The sequence below is a fragment of the Bufo bufo genome, chromosome 2 (assembly GCF_905171765.1).
Source record: "Bufo bufo chromosome 2, aBufBuf1.1, whole genome shotgun sequence".
Lineage (NCBI taxonomy): Eukaryota > Metazoa > Chordata > Amphibia > Anura > Bufonidae > Bufo > Bufo bufo.
Window position 1 is genome coordinate 549596451 of NC_053390.1, and position 19792 is coordinate 549616242.

General features: G+C 43.2%; 1 protein-coding gene across 1 annotated transcript in view; it reads left to right on the forward strand.

The window, feature by feature from the left end:
• Window positions 1–1198: 1198 nt before the first annotated feature.
• Window positions 1199–19792, forward strand: part of ABCG2 (ATP binding cassette subfamily G member 2 (Junior blood group)) — a 120202-nt gene continuing 101608 nt past the window's right edge. Inside the window, exon 1 of the mRNA XM_040418096.1 lies at window positions 1199–1318. Within this exon, the coding sequence (XP_040274030.1) occupies window positions 1268–1318 (51 nt within the window). The 5' untranslated portion in view covers window positions 1199–1267. The remainder of the gene's footprint in view (window positions 1319–19792) is intronic.

Below are 19792 nucleotides of genomic sequence, written 5' to 3' on the forward strand. Positions count from 1 at the left end.
GATGAAGTTTAATAACAGCTTTACTCTCAATAAACGTTTATCCAAAACGATTTACAGGCTTTATCTTGGTTTCCAGCAGGCTTTGGCATTAACGGTGGCAGGCAAACTCCTCTTTGCTACATCAGTTGCTCTCTGACTCTGCTGTACTGACAGGCTGACTATAGAACTCAGCTTCTTCTCTATGCTGTACTTCACTTTGTAATCTGGTCTGTATCAAGCTCTGTCCAGGGAACACTTTACTCCTGGTCTCTGAGGCTTCAGGCTTCTGCCTCCATGTCCAGCTGAGCTGAAGGTACTCCAGCTGGTCCAGACAGGGCTCGTCCAACAGGGACGTGCACCTGCTGCCTTCCCCTATCGGGGGGTAAACTACAACTCTCCCCTAGCAGGGGGTAAGCTAGACTAACACTCCTCCCTCCCTGCAGCAAGTGGGATACGCCCACCACACCACTGAAGGGGTGCTAGAATGGAAGGAAAAGTTCCATTCTCTGGGAGATAGCTCTGCTGTGTTTGCTGCCACCTACTGGTGAACCAGGCACATTACACTTAAACATAACAGTTGCAAAATAGGAAATGCACATTATGTAAGACCTGGAGATAAATACATGTGATGACATTAGGTTAACCATAGGAGATAGTAGCGAGGTGCAGAAGTGGTAATGCCACTCTGGCGCGTTACATATGGCAAAAAGCAGACACATTGACCCAACATGGATCCATCACGGACATCTTCAGGGAGGCATCACTGACCACCTTTTCACGGATACGGACGTGTGAATGAGGCTTTATTGTGCCATTTGCTATATGTAGCAGGAAAGCTCCCTGGACATACGTTAAATAGGCTCCTAAAATGGTGATTTTTTTTCCCCTACTCAGACACACTTTGACTCAGTTCTACAAGATTCCCTTGTGTGCACACCCTGATTTGCCCAAATACCAATTCCCTCCTAAGATGAGCTGTAGGGTTCATGTATTGTTACAGAGACTGCACTTGACTGCAGGTCATGGAGATCATGGATTCAAGCTTTTTCTTCATGACCTATGGATCTTTAATTAGATAAACAGTATTGGATTCCAGACAATGCTGTCTGCTTTTATTTGTATCACGTTTCTTGAAATTCCAGTTTAAATGCTGTAAACATGTAAATTGTTCATATTTTTGCTGTTTGGTCATTAACTTTTTGTTTGTTTGTCTCTCTAGCTAAATTGCAAAGTACATTACATTGCAAATTGTAAGAACATTACAAAGGAAGGATACAGCTTCTAAATCATGTACGACCCAGATGTAAAGTACCAGCCATGCAGTACCACGGATTCAACAGTAAGTGCATCTTAATTGCATCTGAGCAAATTTTCTGCATTCAATTTCATTTATCTTCCTCAAAATCATGTTGTTGCAAGGGAATGGGTCATCAGAAAATGACCTATTGTTTAATTCAAGTTCTTATGGTTTTTTTGTGATGTTATTTTTCATTTTCAGTGTCTCTATGTTAAAAAAAAATCCCAAATCATACAGTTTTAACACTAGCCACTAAGCCTAATTAGTGCCACCACCTGGCCTATACAGATTGCTTTTCAGCAGTCATCTCATTATCATCAAAGGCAGGATTACAATGGCAAATATCACCTGTATATAGATAACACAGGATCCACCATTCACAGTAGGTGACCATGAAGGCTTAACTACCTCTACAGTTTAGAAAACAGGATATGTGTCACCATCTGGTTTAAGTGGCATAAAAATTATTCATAGGTGGCACATTCCCTCTAAAGAGAACCTGTCACTATAGCTGATGAACTAATGTGTGTGGGCTCCCTGATTGTCCCCCAGTGGCAGATATCTGGGGAAAGAAAGACTTGCCCGATCATTTGTTCCCACAGAAAGTAACCCACTTCCACATACTGTGGCAGTGGGTTATTATTGGCAATAAGTCTCCATACCATGGAATACTTACAGTATGTCTCCATACAGGGCTGGTCTCCTTTGCTTTCAAGGAATTGCACTGAGCCAGCCAGAGTCCTACTCCGTATTGATGAGGGCATGCACCCCAAATAGCTGTCTATGTATGAACATCCGGTCTGGCTAGATTCCCTTGTCAGTTCCCAAGGCTTGTTGGAACGTTGGATCTTGACTTATAGGGATGCCAATTTCAATAGTTGATGTTGGCGGTTCTCTTTCTTGGGAGATACCTCTTTGCATATTTGCTTCCCATGAAGCATACCATGGAGTACTTCCACACAGGACTGGTCTCTACAGGCCGCCTGCACACGAAGCGGGTGAACGCACATAAGATCCTCATGAATTTCTGTGCGGATTTATGTGCATTTCTACACCATATCCGCACCAAAATCCGCAATTTCTAACGACGATTTTTGGTGCAGATTTGATACGGTTTTGGTGCAGATCTCAACCTTCATTGGAAAAAGGTGAAATCCGCAATGCAGGTTAATTTCTACAAAGAAAAAATCTGCAAGGTGTACATGAGATTGGAGTAATCTCATACACTTTGCTGGTACTGTATTATGCCACGGTTTTTCTGCACTGGAATCCGTATGGAAAAACCGCACATATTCCGCAACGTGTGCAGGTGGTGTTAAGGGGATTCCGCACCCTCCCTAAGGCTTCATTCACACGTCCGCAAAATGGGTCCGCATCCATTCCGCAATTTTGCGGAACGGGTGCGGACCCATTCATTCTCTATGGGGACGGAATGGATGCGGACAGCACACAGTGTGCTGTCCGCATCCGCATTTGCTGTGCGCGGCCCCGATCTTTGGGTCCGCAACTCCGCAAAAAGATAGAGCATGTCCTATTCTTGTCCGCAGCTTGCGGACAAGAATAGGCATTTCTATGGGGGTGCCGGGCGGGTGTGTTGCGGACCCGCAATTTGCGGGTCCGCAACACACCACGAACGTGTGAATGCAGCCTAAGCCCTCTCCCCAATGACATAGACTGACAGATGTGTCTGCTGGGCAGCTTAGTGGTGCCTTCACTGTCCTCCTCTCTTTTTTCTTTTCTTTTCAATTCTCTTTTTATTGATTTTATAATAAAGTCCATAACAAATACGGAAAATCAATTGAACAATTGTGACACAAGATACAGAATCAGAGAAAGACTGTGATATAAGTTGGACAATCACAATGTACAGGTAGATGCATATCATTCTACTATAGAGGTATCTTGCATGTAAATATTAAATAAAGAATATAATTCCTTAATAGGAGTTTTATGAAAGTTATAAATGGGGGGGGGTGGGATAGGAGGAGAGAAGGGGAGAGAGGGGAGTAGAGATGGAAGGGGGGCAGGGTTCGGATTTTGTGTTTTAGAATCAGTCCGAAGTAGTTTGTGACAATGAAGCGATCTGTTGTAATACCTGAGGAGTTGACCGGAACGCAATCCAGTCATGCCAGATCTTTTGAAATTTAGCGTGAGAGCGTAGTTCCCACGCTGATAGTTCTTCCATCATTGAGCTATGTTAGGGGCTTTCTGTTGGTTCCACTGTTGTGGGATAAGAGATTTCGCAGCGACCATGAGGTGTTGGAAAAGGATCATTTTCTCAGGGGGGATTCCTTCAAGTCTAATGTTGAGGAGGATGGAGACTGAGGTGGGGTCTGAGGTCAAAGAACTTATTTGTTTGGTCAGGTTCAATACCTCTGACCAGAAGGGAGTTAATACAGGGCATGACCACCACATCTGGAAGTATGTGCCTTGTGCAGAGTTGCACTTCCAGCATGTGTCTAGGTCCAGGCATCCCATTTGTTTAACCCTAACCGGGCTACGATACCATCTAGAGATAACCTTAAAAGAGTTTTCTTGTAGTCGGATACATCGTGAGATGCCATGAGATTTCCTATAAATCAGTTTGATTTCATGAGGCGTCCATGTGGTTGTCAGATCCTTACCCCAGTCTGAAATATAGTTTCTATCTGTGGGGATTTTATAGTTTGCAGTACGGCATTCACTGTCCTCCTCTCAGTGATTCACATATCTCTCTATTCACATTACTGCTTATGTTGTTTATCCCAGTCACCACTTTCCCCTCAAAGCTGCATTCTCTGGAATTGAAAGAGTTAAAAACTCAAACTCTGCAGCTGGTAAATCCTCTATAGGCCTCATTCACACCAATGCGCGTCCGTGCTGCATTTTTTGCGGCTCGGATGCGGACCCATACACTTCAATGGGGCCGCAAAATATGCTGTTTGCATCCTTTGCTCCGTTCCGTTTTGCGGACAAAAATAGGCATTTCTATTATGGGTGGCCCGTTCCGTAAATGGGAATGCACACGAGCAGCATCCGTGTTTTGCTAATCCGCAATATGAGGACCGCAAAACATGGTATATTAGTATGCTGTTTTAACCCTCTACTTTCTAGAGCGCACAGCTTAGAGGGAACACTGCCCGTCACTAGCTCTTATGGCCCACAGATGACATTCTTATATTTCCTGCACCATTATTGACACCTCGTATTAATAATTCATGCACTGGTAAGGTATGCCAATTGATTTTCAGTAATCAAACTGGACTCCTTTCCATAGACAATGGATGTGGGTGCCAGGGTAGTAATATTTTGTTTTATTTTATTCTTTTAGTTTTTGCACTGACTGTGCCTTAAAGGGAACCTGTCACCAGGATTTTGGGTATAGAGCTGAGGACATGGGTTGCTAGATGGCCGCTAGCACATCCGCAATATCCAGTCCCCATAGCTCTGTGTGCTTTTATTGTGTCGAAAAACCGATTTGATACATATGTAAATTAACCTGAGAAGAGTCCTGTCCCTGAGATGAGTCCAGCGTGAAGGAGCCCAGCACCGCCCCGCATCCTCAGAATCTCCTCCTTGCTCCCCGACATCAGAAAGCTAGAGTGCCGTAATCTCGCGATGCCAGCACAGGGAAGGACACTGCGCATGCATTATTATTAAACGATACACGATAATCGCCTTGTGTAAAGGTACCTTTACTGACTAACGCCATATAACATGAACCATTTAGTATCAACATTCCATGCCTGACTTCTCCATTGAGCCTTGATAACTCTTCACCTAGCCCTAAAAGTTCCAGTCCAAAACGGCATCCCCTAAAGTTTTCTTTTATTTCTATATACAACCCTAATCTCTCAATGTTTTTACCCTTTGATTTCCTTCCTTTCCACCTATTCCATGTATCACAATGATTTCTGTTTTTCTTATCTACCATACGTTGCCTCTTATGAAGTCTATTCATAATGATGTTTCTATGTTAGCAAAACGTCACTAGTACTAGTGGTGGAAATCTCTTACTAGGTTGCAAGGCAGCCAACGCTGCTGTTATGAGGCCCCTGGATAAAGGAAGTCCATTCTTGGTTGATTCCATTCCGTTTGCTATTAAGTGGCCAGAAAATGTGCAGGACTCCTCTCCAAAGGAGCTGTTAGTAATAAGGGATGGCGTGGAGAAGGAAACAAAGTTCCCTACTGTCATGCATTGCAAAATCAGGCAACATAATTGAGTACCCTTCAAGATATTTTTATGGTCACTTACAGGCGGATTAAGTGCATGTAAGGCCCGGGGCGGTCTACCCCACATGAGCCCCTGCCTCCATTTTAGTTTAATTTTTTTCTGTATGAAGAGGCTGCGGTGCTTTGTGCGCGTCAGTCTCTTCCTAGGCCATATGACATCATATTCATCGTTCATGTGGTCTAGGTGCAGCTCAATCCCATCTGAGTGATTGGGGCTGAGCTGCAATACCAAGCGCAGTGCTATCAAATGGACAGAGCTGTGCTTGGTAAGGAGCAAAGAGGCTGCGGCGTCTCCTCAAACAGCTGATTGGCGGGGGTGCCAGGAGTCTGACCCCCACCATCTCATAACTCTCTGAGTACAGATGTCATAGGTGTTACTTGCAGTCCTATGTAACACCCCACATAACACAGTGAATTATTGTGTTATGTGGGGTCTTACATAGGACTGCAGGGAACATGTACTACATTATCTGCACACAGAAAGTTAGCACTGTTATCTGGGCTGTTACATAGGAGTGCAGGTGACATCTACAAATTAAAATCTTAGCCCGCTCTACATGTAGGAGAATACAGCACCACATACTTCTTACTTCCAGTGACATCTCCTGTCATGTAGACCTTCTCTTTCCCTTTCTCCTCCATTTGACCCAGAACGCCATGACAAATTCTTTCAGCTCTGCAGAGTTTGTTACACAGACACGTTAGATTTCTCATAATTGGTGTCATTTATCAAACTGGTGTAGAACTGGCTTAGTTGCCCACAGAAACCAATTAGATTCCACCTTTCATTTTCCAAAGAAGCTGTCAAAAATGAAAGGTGGAATCTGATTGGTTGCTATGGGCTACTTAACCAGTTCTACTTTACACCAGTTTGATAAATTATCCCAAAGGTCCCTGGCTACAGCAGTTCTAATGTCCCCTAGAGTGCCCCCAGTAATAATAACATCCTATATTGTGCTCCAGGAAATAATGCCTGTATAGAGTCTACAAAAATAATATCCCCTAATAGTAATTTCCCCCACACAGCCCCCATATGGTAATTTCCCCCACACTGCCCAATGTAGTAATTTCCCCCATACCGCCCCATATAGTAATTTCCCCACACCGCCCCATATAGTAATTTCCCCCACACTGCCCCCATACAGTAATTTCCCCCACACTGCCCCATACAGTAATTTCCCCCACACTGCCCCCATACAGTAATTTCCCCCACACTGCCCCCATACAGTAATTTCCCCCACACTGCCCCCATACAGTAATTTCCCCCACACTGCCCCCATACTGTAATTTCCCCCACACTGCCCCACACTGTAATTTCCCCCACACTGCCCCATACTGTAATTTCCCCCACACTGCCCCCATACTGTAATTTTCCCCACACTGCCCCCATACTGTAATTTCCCCCACACTGCCCCCATACTGTAATTTCCCCCACACTGCCCCCATACTGTAATTTCCCCCACACTGCCCCCATACTGTAATTTCCCCCACACTGCCCCATACTGTAATTTCCCCCACACTGCCCCATACAGTAATTTCCCCAACACTGCACTCCCATGAAGTAATTTGCCACCACACTGCACCCCCTGAAGTGATTTGCCTCCACACTGCCCCCCACAAAGTAATTTGCCCCCAAGTAATAATCTGCAACCACACTGCCCCATATATAGTGATTTGCCCCCATTTAATAATCTGCCCCCACCGAACTGATTTCCTACCACACTGCCCCATGTCCTCCTCTGCCCCCCAAAAGTTGGCGCACACAGAAAAAAAAAAAAACAACAACAATTAAAAGCTAATACTTACCTGTGTCCGGCATGGTGAGGCAGACGCGCATTCTTCATTGTCCTGCGTCCCTCCCGGCACAGGCAGGCAATGACGTCATCACGCACACCTGCGCTGGGATTTCACTACCGCATGGGCCTCAGACCTACTAGGCCTGAAGCCTATGGAGGTGATCGGCGGCGGGGCAGGGAACTATTTGCTCCCGTGCCCCGCTGCAGTATGTGGGCGTTTGGGTAGGTGTTGGGGGCCCCCCAGAGATGCCGGGGCTAATGACCCGAACGCCCTTATTATAATCCGCCACTGGTCACTTCTCCTGCCATGTACAGTATGACACTGGGAAGATGTGTGCAGTAACCTAAATATATTTATGCTGTGTCCATGCATTACATGACTGCAGGTACCTCCAATGACTAAATATATCCAAGATTACCAAATCTCAGAGTATAATCCTATCACATACCAAATAAAACACCACACAGTTGACCTGGGTTAAGTGCGGTTGGCCACAGCTTAAACATACCTTTACACGAGTACAGTAGATGATTGGTACGATTGAGCGACAGCGAGTTGTTTCTTGGTGTAGTAGTGAACGCTTCAAGAATGACCCTTAAATGCGCTGATTATCATTCACAAAATCGTAATTTCGATTGCATATTCTATAGTTTGTAAAGCAGACAATTGTATTTAAACAAAGCGATAACTTGAGTGGCAAGCTTAAACACACCTGTAATCGTCTGTAATCATGCATGCAGTGAATGATTCCTGTTTACATGTATGAATCGTTAACGTCCAATGATGGTTTTTGTGCCAACACAAACTATCGAATCAACGAGAAATCTACTGATCGTCAGTTGTTGCTCTATTGTTCATTGCTTTTACACTGCTCGATAATCTTGCAGTTTCGCTCGATTTAACGATACACATGATAATCGCCTCGTGTAAAGGTACCTTTACTGACTAACACCATCTAACATGAACCATTTAGTATCAACATTCCATGCCTGACTTTTCTATTGAGCCTTGATAACTCTTTACCTAGCCCAAATGCTGAAATTGCTGGGGCAGCCAGCATATAGAACCTCTACTATGTCACCTGAGGTCATGGAATCCACCCCCCCCCCCCCATGTTGGAAGCAATATAAACGTATGCTAATCTCTGACCAGCCCCACATAACAAAAAACAGGCCTGTAACCTGGACAAAAATATATCTAAAGCAGTCGGGTTCAGGTGTACCTCATCCCGGAACAACAACTCACCATTATCACTTTCTAACTCACTATGGCATACTACTACACTTCCCAAAGATCGAACATGTATGGAAACACGAACAATCAGTAGACACCTGGATATTTCTATAGTTGCTGGATTGCGAGCCCCTTTCCAAAATTTTCACGGGACTACACAAACACAATTCGGTATAGAAACTCCCGGAAGCAAGAGAAGTCTTGTTTTATCAATGAAATAAGCTCCTCCAATTTAATGCTTCCCAAGTTGTTCCCACCAGTGGAAATTAGTAAAATACCTAGGCCACAACCCTGACCTGATTGTTGCCACCTCTGGGAGAACTGGTGTCCAGCGAAGTCCTCTAATTCCTCTCTTGTGAACATCCACAATCCTAATACCCAGGTCCATCCTTGATGGAGGCATTAGCACTGCGAGTTGGAAGTGGATCTGTAGTAGGAAGTGATGTTCCATTTACAGCTGAACCGCAAAAGAAGAAGCCTGTCATGACCCGCCAACAACTGCCTCAACAGAAATGTAAGACCAACCATATGCCATGAGCTCCGTCTAGATGTATATGGGCTGCAAGAAGAGGAATGGCTGCCTGGATAAGAAACATAAAACCTCCAACTGGACCTCTACTAACCGCCACGTGTGCGGGTATGACTGTGTTTCCTGTAGCGTTGTCCACTGGAACTGCATCTGTAACCACTGTCACCTGAAGAATGATCAAAAATAATAGAGAACCCTGTCAGAAGCAGTTTATGGGTGTACTCTATGTGTTAATATGCTTCTACTGTGTTATTGTCTCCTTTGCAGACTTCATTCATTTTTCAATCGTATTATACTCTGCTCTTATCCAGGGGTTGCGGCCACCCTGCATCACAGATACGAGGTGGCCAGGACAGGAGCTGCTGCGCGTGTGGGCACCATGGTGGTGCAGCGGTTGGCACTGATGCCTTGTCCTCTGACCAGGGACAACATCTGCATGGAGTTTGTATGTTTTCCCCATGTTTGCTTGGTTTTCCTCTGGGTACTCCGGTTTCCTCCCACACTCCAAAAACATACTGATAGGGAACTAAGATTGTGAGTAATATATAAAAACAAAATCTTCTGATAGGTTGCCTGGATGATTAGCCGCAGCAGGTCTGAAGGTGATGTGGGTACAATTCACACTCAGTTCAATGTGTTTTAATAGACCGCGCGATTTTCAAGGTAGCCACTCCAAGTTAGAGTTATCCACTCCTACGCGTATGGGTAAAATATTAGTCTCCACAGGAATCTTTCCTCCTCCAATAATTCCTATGGGATGCCAAAAATCACACTGATAGTGAAGTACTGCTGTTGTTAGTTATATGCACACCTGATATTATACTCGCAGGCGCACAGTAGTATGTAGGCACCTCAAACAGGCGCTATAGAGACGAGCACATCAAAGTCCTCCTTCTCGATGGTGATCCTATAAGGAGTTTGCTCTAATAGTGAAGCACCGTCTCCAATGTATATAAAAACATTTATTATACTCACAAAATTCCATAAAAGTATAGAAAATTCAAAGATAAAACACAGCAGCCTTTTGCATGCCCGACCCGGGTTTCGCCTCAAGCTTCGTCAGGGGCATAGATCTCAATCATCCACACTTGTGTTTAAGTATCCACCCCAAACTCCTCCTTAGTTGCACTCCGTCTAAATGCTGCTCAGATTCACATTAAAAAACATACATTCTCTTTTTAAAATTATTACAAACAATCAAACAAGTCCAAAAGGATTAAGTTGTAATGTTACAAATTCTCACTAAATGTATTTCAATCCTTATCTACAACTAGTATGGTTCCATTCATAAAGTCACTCCACCACGCAACATATCACATGACTATTTATCCACTAGTAATGATTTAGATAGGTCGATATATTTTAAGCCCTTATTTTTACTACAAAAATCGGGGAATACTCATACTTTAAAGATAGAATCACACATCCTTCTTCTAAAGCTAATACATAATCATATGCTCATGGTTACTGCTCGTTACCTTCTACTACCATAGACCCATTCATAAATACATTCCACCAAGTGATCCGACACGTAGTCGGTCATATGGTTTTGCACCAACCAATCATAGTTCCAATCCCCCGATCAGGTATGCTGAGTAGTATATTCTATTTTCCAGTGTAGGGACACATTTTACTAGCCAGTCAGACAAGGTTTCAAATCAAATTCCACATTTAATCCACAAGGCTGGATCGTGTCAAGATCATAAATCCACTTCACCTCCTTACGGTCAATCATAGCCACAACATCTCCCCCCCGCCAATTCACTTTCATCAATTCAATCCCCATAAAGGTAAGTCCCTTCAGGTTTTTTTTATGGACTTTTTTAAAGTGTAGTGATACTCCATGTGTCTCTAGACCTTTTTTGATGTTCCTATTATTATGTTCTTGTATACGTGTCTTCAATTTTCGCATGGTGCGGCCCACATTCTGGAGGCCGCACGGACACTCCTGCATGTAGACTACTCCTGCATTTTCACATGTAATATTCCCCTTGATCTTAAAATCCTTATCCCTTTTCATAGAATGGACAGTAGTCACTCTACACTGTCTTTCACTTTTGTCCCTATTTCTACATGGGAGACAAAACCCGCACCAGGAGAATTTATCTCCTGCTTTTCTAGCATTTTCAGTGTGAATAGCGCTATGCACCAGATGATTTCCAAGGTTGAGGGCTTTTTTTAAAATAATATCCGGGTGGTCAGGGATTTCTTTACCTATTATTGGATCATTTTTTAGCACCGCCCAATTTTTTCGAATAGCGTTTCTAATGATACCGGCCTGCGTGTTGTATTGTGTAAGGAATGTGAAACGGAAGTCCTTTTTTATCCTTTTTTCCTCCTTTTCTTTTTAGGATTCCTCCTTCTTCAATGTTCCTACTGCAACTAATTAATTCCTCTCTTTCATAACCCTTTTCAACAAATCTATCTAGTATGATCTGTTCCCTATATGTTTTAAGATCTGTACAATTGCGGTGGATCCTTTTCATTTGTCCCTTCGGGATGTTCCTCAGCCAGGGGCTATAGTGACAGCTATGAATATCAATATAACCGTTCAAATCTATTTCCTTGAAGAAGGTTTTTGTTTTCACAATTCCTCCCTCAAAGAAGACCGTGAGATCCAAGAAGTTAACTGCTTCATTACTAATACTGCTGGTAAATTTTAGGTTCCAGTTATCCCTATTTAGTTCTCTAATGAATTCTTCCAGTCCCTGTCTTTCCCCTTCCCACATGAGTAAGCAGTCGTCAATATACCGCCGCCATGTACTCAGTGTAACTAATGGTGTGATTTTCGCCAGACATGCGTTAATCCTCTCTTCCTCCCAGAATGCCATGTACAGGTTGGCGAAACTGGGGGCGGATTTCGCCCCCATCGCCGTCCCGACCCTCTGTAGATAATAGTCATTTCCAAAGCAGAAGTAATTATGATCCAGACAGTATGCGACACATTCTAAAATGAATGCACCTTGTTTTTCAGACATTGCTGGATCGCTATTCAGTTGTCTTCTAATAGCTTCCATACCTAATTCTTTTGGGATAATAGTGTAGAGTGAGGTTACATCCACAGTCGCTAACCACATGTTTTCTTTATGTGGACCTAGGTCTTTCACCAAGGTGATGACTCTTCCTGAGTCTTTTAAAAAGGAGGGAGTCTTAGGCCCCTTTCACACGGGCAAGTTTTCCGCGCGGGTGCAATGCGTGAGTGAACGCATTGCACCCACACTGAATCCGAACCCATTCATTTCTATGGGGCTGTGCACATGAGCGGTGATTTTCACGCATTACTTGTGCGTTGCGTGAAAATCGCAGCATGCTCCTCTTTGTGCGTTTTCCACGCAACGCAGGCCCCATAGAAGTGAATGGGGCTGCATGAAAATCGCAAGCATCCGCAAGCTAATGCGGATGCGGTGCGATTTTCACGCATGGTTGCTAGGAGACAATTGGGATGGAGACCCGATCATTATTATTTTCCCTTATAACATGGTTATAAGGGCAAATAATAGCATTCTTAATACAGAATGCATAGTACAATAGGGCTGAAGGGTTTAAAAAAAATAAAAAATTATTTAACTCCCCTTAATCCACTTGTTCGCGCAGCCGGCATCTCTTCTGTCTTCTTCTTTGAGGAATACGACCTTTTGATGACGTTCGGGTTTGGGTACCAAACATGCCGATTTTTCTCACGCGCAAGCAAAACGCATTACAATGTTTTGCACTCGCGCGGAAAAATCACGCATTTTCCCTCAATGCACCCGCATATTATTCGGGCCAAAAACATGACGCCCGTGTGAAAGAGGCCTTAATGACATATTTTTGCAAAAAAAAAATCTGCTGGTTAATGAATTAATGCCTGAAACAATAGGCCTCCCTGGGGGGTCTGTTTGACTCTTGTGAATTTTTGGCAAATGATAAATAACCGGTGTAACTGGAGCTTTTATTGGTAAATATTCATATTCTTTTTTGCTTATAATTCCCTCTTTATGCCCCCTCAGAAGAAGCCTATCCAGCTCAATTTTATATTCTGGCAATGGATTTTTCTTTAAGACCATTTATGTCTCCTTATCCGATAGTTGTCTCCTTAGTTCGGCTTCATATTTATCTACATCCATTATTACAAGTCCTCCCCCTTTGTCCGCCGGTTTTATTACTATGCATCTATGCATTCACTGTTTTTATTTTTTGGAAAAAACATAGTTTTCTCCTGCAACTGTGTATTAATAATTTCACTATCCTGTACAGCATTCTTCAACATAGGTGTCTGGTTATTGATAAAATATTTGGCAATGTTTAACTTCCAAACATATTTGTGAACATCAAGGAATGTCTCAAATGTATTTAACCCCTTAGTGGGTGCAAACTTGAGACCCTTCCCTAGCACCTTAACTTCTTGTTCAGTAGGGACATGCTTTCTTAGGTTAAAAATGCCGGTCACTCCCCCTTGCTCTTTTTTGGATTTGGACCTGTGCGTTCTCCCTCCGCTTTTCCCCTCTGTGGCTTCTTTTTTGTGGTGTTTGGTTTACACTTTTCAGTTTTTCCTTTTGTCTGATTGCTTCCATGTTGTCCCTTTGCTTTCCCCTTATCGCCTGGTGAGGAAAAATTTCTGTGTTTGTAATAGTTTCTCTCTGTATACTAGGACTGAAATAGATATAATCAGGATCCTACCCGAAGGAATAGGAGTCCTAGTATACAGAGAGAAACTATTACAAACACAGAAAACTTTCCTCACCAGGCGATAAGGGGGACGCAAATGGACAACAGGGAAGCAATCGGACAAAAGGAAAAAAAGAGAACAAGTGGTTAGCAACTGTGGATGTAACCTCACTCTACACCATTATCCCAAAAGAATTAGGTATGGAAGCTATTAGAAGACAACTGAATAGCGATCCAGCGATGTCTGAAAAACAAGGTGCATTCATTTTAGAATGTGTTGCATACTGTCTGGATCATAATTACTTCTGGTTTGGAAATGACTATTATCTACAGAGGGTCGGGACAGCGATTCGCCCCCAGTTTCGCCAACCAGTAGGAACATTGAAGAAGGAGGAATCCTAAAAAGAAAAGGAGGAAAAAAGGATAAAAAAGGACTTCCGTTTCACATTCCTTACACAATACAATACGCAGGCCGGTATCATTAGAAACGCTATTCGAAGAAATTGGGCGGTGCTAAAAAAATGATCCGATAATAGGTAAAGAAATCCCTGACCGCCCGGATATTGTTTTTAAAAAAGCACCCAACCTTGGAAATAATCTGGTGCACAGCGCTATTCACACTGAAAATGCTAGAAAAGCAGGAGATAAATTCTCCTGGTGCGGGTTTTGTCTCCCATGTAGAAATAGGGACAAAAGTGAAAGACAGTGTAGAGTGACTACTGTCCATTCTATGAAAAGGGATAAGGATTTTAAGATCAAGGGGAATATTACATGTGAAGATGCAGGAGTAGTCTACATGCTGGAGTGTCCGTGCGGCCTCCAGTCTGAGGGCCGCACCATGCGAAAATTGAAGACACGTATACAAGAACATAATAGGAACATCAAAAAAGGTCTAGACACATGGAGTATCACCACACTTTAAAACAGTCCATCAAAAAAAAAACGAGGGGACTTACCTCTATGGGGATTGAATTGGTGAAGGCGAATTGGCGGGTGGGAGATGTTGTGGCCAAGATTGACCGTAAGGAGGTGAAGTGGATTTATGATCTTGACACGATCCAACCTCGTGGATTAAATGTGGAATTTGATTTGAAACCTTGTCTGACTGGCTAGTAAAATGTGTCCCTACACTGGAAAATAGAATATACTACTCAGCGTACCTGATCGGGGGATTGGAACTACGGTATGATTGGTCGGTGCAAAACCATATGACCGACTACGTGTCGGATCACGTGGTGGAATGTATTTATGAATGGGTCTATAGTAGTAGAATGTATCGAGCAGTAACCATGAGTATATGATTATGTATTAGCTTTAGAAGAAGGATGTGTGATTCTATCTTTAAAGTATGAGTATTCCCCGATTTTTGTAGTAAAAATAAGGGCTTAAAATATATCGACCTATCTAAATCATTACTGGTGGATAAATAGTCATGTGATGTGTTGCGTGGTGGAGTGACTTTATGAATGGAACCATACTAGTTGTAGATGAGTATTGAAATACATTTAGTGAGAATTTGTAACATTACAACTTAACCCTTTTGGACTTGTTTGATTGTTTGTAATAATTTTAAAAAGAGAATGTATGTTTTTAATGTGAATCTGAGCAGCATTTAGACGGAGTGCAACTAAGGAGGAGTTTGGGGTGGATACTTAAACACAAGTGTGGATGATTGAGATCTATGCCCCTGACGAAGCTTGAGTTGAAACCCGGGTCGGGCATGCAAAAGGCTGCTGTGTTTTATCTTTGAATTTTCTATACTTTTATGGAATTTTGTGAGTATAATAAATGTTTTTATATACATTGGAGACGGTGCTTCACTATTAGAGCAAACTCCTTATAGGATCAACATCGAGAAGGAGGACTTTAATGTGCTCGTCTCTATAGCGCCTGTTTGAGGTGCCTACATACTACTGTGCGCCTGCGAGTATAATATCAGGTGTGCATATAACTAACAACAGCAGTTCTTCACTATCAGTGTGATTTTTGGCATCCCATAGGAATTATTGGAGGAGGAAAGATTCCTGTGGAGACTAATATTTTACCCATACACGTAGGAGTGGATAACTCTAACTTGGAGTGGTTACCATGAAAATCGCGCGGTCTATTAAAACGCATTGAACTAAGATTGTGAGCCCCAGGGGGACAGCAAACAATAATAATGTCTGTAAAGCTGTCACGACTGTGACTGATCCAGACAGGTCTGGGAGGAGAAGGTCGCAGCGACTTGCTACTCGCGATAGCTTGTGAGTTTGCTCCATGGTTCAGGGTATGTCATCCGGGTTTTGCCTTGTGAACCTTTTTGTCCTGACTGGGAGTTTGTAGGCATCCTTCTCAGGTGAGTCCTGTCTGCCACTCCCAGCTACTATATTAGTTTCAGTTTCACTTGCAGTCATTGCCAGATATAGTCCTTACTTCCAGTTCTATTCTGACCTTTAAAGGAGATCGTTTGATGGTGTTGCTGTGGAGCTCTTGTCCGGCGTGGACTGTCGTGATTGGGATCGCCTTCTCTGCTCGTGACTGGATAAGTCTATCTCTGCTATAGTTTGTTTGTTGCTGTCTTCCCCTGCTGTTCTCCTAGACATGAGTGATGGTGACTAGTGCTCCCATCGGCCTTTCCCCACTCTAGGCTTGTTAGGGTGACTGAGGGTTTAGGCATCCTGCTCGCCGCACGGGTTCACACCCCGTCTAGGGTATCAGGGCAGACAGGTGCCAGCTTAGGGTTAGTCAGGGGTGGCCATACTATTCCCATCCGTAGATAAGGGTCCCCCTTCCCCTCCGTCTGGTGCGACACGACTGCTGCTGGGATAGCGGTCGTGACAAAAGCACCACAGAATATGTCAGCACTATATAAGTAAGTAAAATAATAAATAATAATATGGACAGTCCTGGCCACCAGAGACACTAGTGTTATAGTGCGCTAGCATGGCTGCTGCTGGATTGCAGTTGTGGTCTGACCCCTGGAAAATGGCAGTGTATAATGCGATTGAAAAATGAATCAAGCGGGCTATATGGACAATCACAATACGTTAGTAAGTGCCTTGTATGAACTTTGTCTACATGTTAAATGCCATTTGCTGAAGTGAGACAACCTCTTTATGTTATACTTAGGGCCACTGCTTAAAGGAGTTGGCTGCTAAAGGGGATGGGCCACTAAAAACACACATGGAGAGAAGGTCACACAATTGCCCCGTTCTCATGATCTTTGGGGGTCCCAGAGGACGAGCCCCCAACAATCTAACACTTTTTCCCTATCCTGTGGATATTATTATTGTGATTAGTGGCACAAGTTTATTTTTACTGATATGCAGGAAACAGCACTATATGCAGTTTACTAATACTCTTACTAAGGTAATGTCCCTGCACAAAAAACTGTCTAGTCTAAGTTTACACCACCTAGAAGTTGCCGTAGTTTTTCTCCAAAAATGAGCCAAAATTGGTACATTTTTAGTGCACAGAGGCACATTTAAGCCACACCCCTTTTCCCTGCAAAGCCATGCTACTTCCCAGAAAGGCAAGGGTCAAACTGGTGTAAGGTAGAACTGGCTTAGTTGCCCATAACAACCAATTAGATTCCACATTTAATTTTCCAAAGGAGCTGGGAAAAATGAAAGGTGGGATCTGATTGGTTGCTATGGGCAACTAAGCCAGTTCTACTTTACACCAGTTTGATAAACGACTCCAAAAATGCTTAAAAAAGTGTGTAAAACAGTTGGTAAATGGCAGTCAAAGTAGCCATGGCAGTATTTTGATGCCAAATTCGCCCAAAAAATGTTGCTTTCTCAAATTGCGGATCTGCAAAACAAGGATACCGGCCATGTGCGTTCCGCATTTTGCAGATTGGTACGTCCTGACCTCTGTTAGAAATGCCTATTCTTGTCCACAACATGGACAAGAATAGGATAGTTTTTTTTTTTTTTTTTTGGGGAACTGAATTGCGTATGCGGACAGTACACGGTGTGCTGTCCGCATCTTTTGGGGCCCCTTTGAAATGAACGGGTCCGCATCCAATCTGCAAAAAATGCGGATCGGATGCGGACCAAAACCACGGTCGTTTGCATGAGGCCTAATATTTATAATATTCCTATAATATTCTGAGTTGTTTATGAAGAATGAAGATTGTTTCATAACCATATTCCTATTGTCAGGATTACAATGTGAACAGGATGTATGTTTTAAGTAAAATATGGTGATAAGCAGAGAACACAGGAGATGGAAGTCTCCTGCAGTCCTTATTTCCTGTGCACTAAGGAGTCCAAGGTCTGTGCCAGCCCAAATGTGCATGTTCAGAAACAATGAATTAGGATTCTCCACCTGCCTAAAAATAATAAATAACCTAAAGACAGGGCTTAATGTTATGTCTGCTATCTCACCATCAGCTAGGTACACTAAATATGTAAAGCAAAGTCTATGGCTGTATGTGACATTTGACCACTAGGCCATTGATGCAGTACCCACAGATGCGGGATTCAGAGCATAGCGGTCTATCTAAAGTTTAATTACCTAAACTTTAACGGGGTTTTTCCCCAATGTGATTCAGCATTCTTTAATAAAAATCCTTAATGGGGGTAGCTGTAATTTTGTAATGTATTTCTTTTACTTTTATTATGTCTATCTTCTGTTCTCAGCTGTGGTCACATGACCATGGGCGTGTGAAAGCTACAGGAGCAGTGATAGGGGAATGTCTATGTAACTAGCTGGGTGGGAGCGGCTAAAAGATAGCTGGTCAGTGTTAAAGAGGTTGTCCCATGAATAATATTCTACAGTTTTCAAACCAGCACCTGGATTTCAGTACTTTTGCAATTACAGCCACTTTTACAATAAAATCTATCTGTATAGCACCACCTGCTGTTAGTTTTTTATTTATTTTTTTCATATTTCTTTGACCTGCTCACCGAGATGGCCGCACATGCTCAGTTTCATCCTTCAACTGGCTCCTGAGCTGGGATAGGGAGAGCATGGACACACCTCCTGAGCTGGGATAGGGAGAGCATGGACACGCCCCCTGAGCTGGGATAGGGAGAGCATGGACACACCTCCTGAGCTGGGATAGGGAGAGCATGGACACGCCCCCTTAGCTGCAGCAGAAAAGACACTCCCTTGAGCTGCCAGCTTGATATCAATCTAGCAGAGCAGGTACATGTGAGGTACAGGGCTGGTTCTATCGTAAAACCCCCATTCAGCCTCGTTCACATTTTGTGTCCATTTGACATCCATGAGAAAATCAGTACGTGTTTCATCCGTATCTGGTCTGTGTGTCCGTTTTTTGCCCTCCGTGTGTCATCCATATTCCATGGACACTGGTCAGCTGAAAGTTAATTTCCAGAACATTTCCTATTAGGCTTATTGCACACGACCGTATGGCTTTTTCAGTGTTTTGCGGTCCGTTTTTCACAGATCCGTTGTTCCGTTTTTTGTTTCCGTTGTGTTTCCGTTTCTGTTCCGTTTTTGTTCCGTTTTTCCGTATGGCATATACAGTATACAGTAATTACATAGATAAAATTGGGCTGGGCATAACATTTTCAATAGATGGTTCAGCAAAAAACGGAACGGAAACGGAAGACATACGGATGCATTTCCGTATGTGTTCCGTTTTTTTGCGGACCCATTGACTTGAATGGAGCCACGGAACGTGATTTGCGGGCAATAATAGGACATGTTCTATGTTAAAACGGAACGGAAAAACGGAAATACGGAAACGGAATGCATACGGAGTACATTCCGTTTTTTTTGCGGAACCATTGAAATGAATGGTTCCGTATACGGACCGTATACGGAACGCAAAAAACGGCCAGTAAACGGGAAAAAATACCGGCCGTGTGCAGGAGGCCTAAGTCAGTGAAAAAACAGACCAAACACGGATGCTGCACAGATGCCATCCATGTTGTGTCTATACAGCTACATTCACATGACCGTATGAATGAGTCCGCATCCATGCCGCATCCGTTCTCGGTCAGGAGTTTTGGAAGCCAAAATCGGGAGTGAATGCAAGAAAGAGGAGTCGTATCTGTCCTTTATACTTTCTCTCCTTTTATGATCCACTGCTGATTTTGGCTTTCAAAACTGCATGCAGAAAACTTGACCCTGTGGCCAAACCC